Source organism: Olea europaea, chromosome 15 (assembly GCF_002742605.1).
Source record: "Olea europaea var. sylvestris chromosome 15, O_europaea_v1, whole genome shotgun sequence".
NCBI classification, from domain to species: domain Eukaryota; kingdom Viridiplantae; phylum Streptophyta; class Magnoliopsida; order Lamiales; family Oleaceae; genus Olea; species Olea europaea.
The window spans coordinates 10,822,565-10,825,723 of NC_036251.1; the positions used below are offsets into that span (position 1 = coordinate 10,822,565).

The 3,159-nt window shown below is 33.4% G+C and overlaps 1 protein-coding gene across 1 annotated transcript in view; it reads right to left on the reverse strand.

Moving 5' to 3' along the window:
- LOC111411221 (beta-glucosidase 12-like) overlaps nt 1-2,358 on the reverse strand; it is a 26,389-nt gene extending 24,031 nt beyond the window's left edge. Inside the window, exon 1 of the mRNA XM_023041776.1 lies at nt 2,209-2,358. Within this exon, the coding sequence (XP_022897544.1) occupies nt 2,209-2,358 (150 nt within the window). The remainder of the gene's footprint in view (nt 1-2,208) is intronic.
- Between the last annotated feature and the right edge of the window lie 801 nt (nt 2,359-3,159).

The window sequence follows — 3,159 nt, forward strand, 5'->3', positions numbered from 1 at the left end:
TAATTTTATCATCTTTCAGTTATGGACATGTTCCTAAGCAATTGAAAATGAAAGAAGGATCGATTGGCCAATAAAAGGAAGTTTGGAGGCCGATATACATTTGAATAAAAGTTGAAAGACCAAAACCAAAGTAATTTAACATAGAGGACCAAGATGGAAGAAAGAATAAAGAAAAAGGCTAAAACGAAAAAGCTGCCAGTTTTATAGGCCAAGAGGCTACCCGTCCCTTAACCCCAATTACAAGAGTTATTTTTGTATGCTTGGACAACCGCTCCATTTTCTACTGTGCGCCATTCTAGGCCAATTCAGCCCGAAAATTCAGTTTCCTTCACAATTCAATTTTAACAAGGAAACTTCTATTTGGCCTATGATATGCACGATTTTCAAAGAATTTTTGGGACTCTTTGAAGGGATTATATATACCAACTTTCAAAAAATAATTAGGTTAACAGAGAATCAATCGCAAAATTAGGTAAAGATTACATCAACATTCAAGAATATCAAGATTGAATTCAAGATTTTAAACAGGAATGTCAGAGTAGTTAGTCCGCATTTCCTATAGTTAGAACGAGAATAGCTAAAGTGTAATCTCTTTCTTTTGGTTGGGAGGGTTTCTCCTTCGCTGACTTGAGACACCTATCGCCCGGCTTCCGAGTGATGAACAACTTTTATATCTTTTTCTTTCTTCTTGACAACATGTTAGGCTAGATTTCTTTGTGTTAGGAGAACGATGAACCTTTGTAATATGAATTTTTAATCTTTAGTTTTACATATTTGACATCAAAAATATGTTTTTGAATTTTGAATGATTTATATGAATTTCTTTTCTTTACAATTATTGTGCATGGTATTTGTATGATTGTGGTAGCTTATTTTATGCATTCAAAAGAAGGGAAATATGCTCGACATTGTATAAATCGCCATAAGATCCAATAGGGGATACATATATATCATTATGCTTTATGTGAATCTTTAAGTGTTCATGAAAATTCATGATTTCTTGTATGTTTACATCCATCATAGAAATATAGTTGGGTCATAAATGAGAATTGGTTTAACATTATTCAGGAGAGATTGTTGAATATATTAGGAACATTGATTTTTCAATATTCAATCGTGTTGTTAAAGTGTAAAATTAAGGTTAAAAAAGATTATTGCATGGAGATTCGCAATTTTAGTGCTTTTGTTATTTATTAGAACACATCAATTTGCATTAAACATAGCGTGCATTTAATTTAGTAAATTCATTCATAATTGTATACGTACCTAATTTTAGATATACTTTTGTGACAAAAAAAGACTCATTACTCTTGTTTGGTTTAAGGTCACAACAATAAAAATTGAACTAAATCAATCTCTATAGGACGATACTCAGACCCACATCTACTTTATTAATTGTTAAGGAACCATACGCTTGTGAGATTTTAATTCAAAAGATATTTTCGTGAACAAATTTTTGGCGCTATTACTCGAGAGTGCATTGAAGTTTAATTTCATTTGTCTTGGCACTAATTTGAAATTCTTGCTTTTAATTTAATTTTTTCTTTATCATATTATTTTAGTGCTTCTATTTTCTCTTTCAAGCATTTCATGCGAACATTTGGGAGACGATAAACTAATACCAACTGATCCAAAAGTAGAATGTACTTTTCGCTCTAGAAGAACAACAAGAGATGTTTAATGCGTAAAACAATTTGATTATTCAAATGAACGAAAGGATAGTGGTTGATAAAGGAAATCTAGCATCGTTTGTCCTCCTTTTGGACAACCGAACTTTCAATTGAAGATCAATATCATTCAGCTGTTTCAAAATGGACATCAATTCTATGGTAAGGCCGATGAAAATTCACATACACACGTATCTCGATTTTTGGAGATGTGTCAATACTTAAAATATCAAGGGATTTCAGATGATGCTATTAGATTGAGATTATTCCTATGTACTCTTTGGGATAGGGCACTTGAATGGTTATACTCATAGCATATAGTCAGTGTCACTACTTGGCTTAAAAATTTTACGCCAAATTTTTTCCACCAGTAAAGATATCAAAATTGAAGTATGAAGTATCTATATGTCAATAAGGAGAAATCGAATCCTTTGATGAGGCTTGGAATAGATTCAAGAACATGCTTTAAAAGTGTCCTCATCACGGCATTAGTAAAGGGCTAAAGGTCCAATATTTTTATACAGGTCTACTTCCATTCTACCAAAGCATGGTCATCATTCAATGGTTCCTTATCCAGGAAGACAACTGATGAAGCTTTGGAGTTGTTTGAGAAAATGTCTACTACCACAGCTATGTAAGCTTTTGAGCGGGTTGTTCGTAAGAAGGCAGCAAGAGTAAATAAGGTGGACATTTATACGATGTTATCTGTGAAAATTGATTCTTTGGTTCATAAGGTTGAAAGCATGTCACTATTAGCTAATGTACAGGTCAAGAGGCTAAGTTGTGAAGAATGTGGAGATGATCACAGCACAACATATTGTCCAATTCTTACAAAAGACACAAAACAAGTTGACTATGTATAAGGGGGCCAGCGTCTACAAAATAATCCATACTCTGAGACCTATAATCTTGGTTGGAGGAAGCTCCTGAATTTTTCTTAGAGTAATCAAAATCCCTCTGCATTACATGGTTATCAGTATCAGCAGCCTGAGAAGAGAATTTCGTTAGAAGATATGTTTGGCAAATTTATGCAAAGACAGAGCATTACTTGGTGGCAAACAATCAATTCATGAGAAGGACTGAGACAACCTTTAAAATCTGAGTGCTGCAATTAAGAACCTGAAAGCTTGGATGGGATAGATAGCACTCGCCATATCAATTAGATCTCTAGATACCCTATCAATCAATACTTAGACCAATCCCAAAGAACAGGTAATGGCCATAAGTGTTTTCGAGAATGAAATAATAGAAGATCCATATGTGAAAGCAATCACAACAAGAAGTGGAGTATAGTTGCCTGAGATTACAATCTAAAGACTAGTTACAATCATGAACAAAATACATACAACAAATGAGGAGCAAGTAGATAAGTCTAAACAATCAACTAAGAAGAATTGGAAAGAGAATTTAGATAATCCATAAGCTAAGGCCCTGATCCTGTTAGAGAATATGTAGCTCTTACCCCATTTCCACAAAGATTAAAGAAACACAA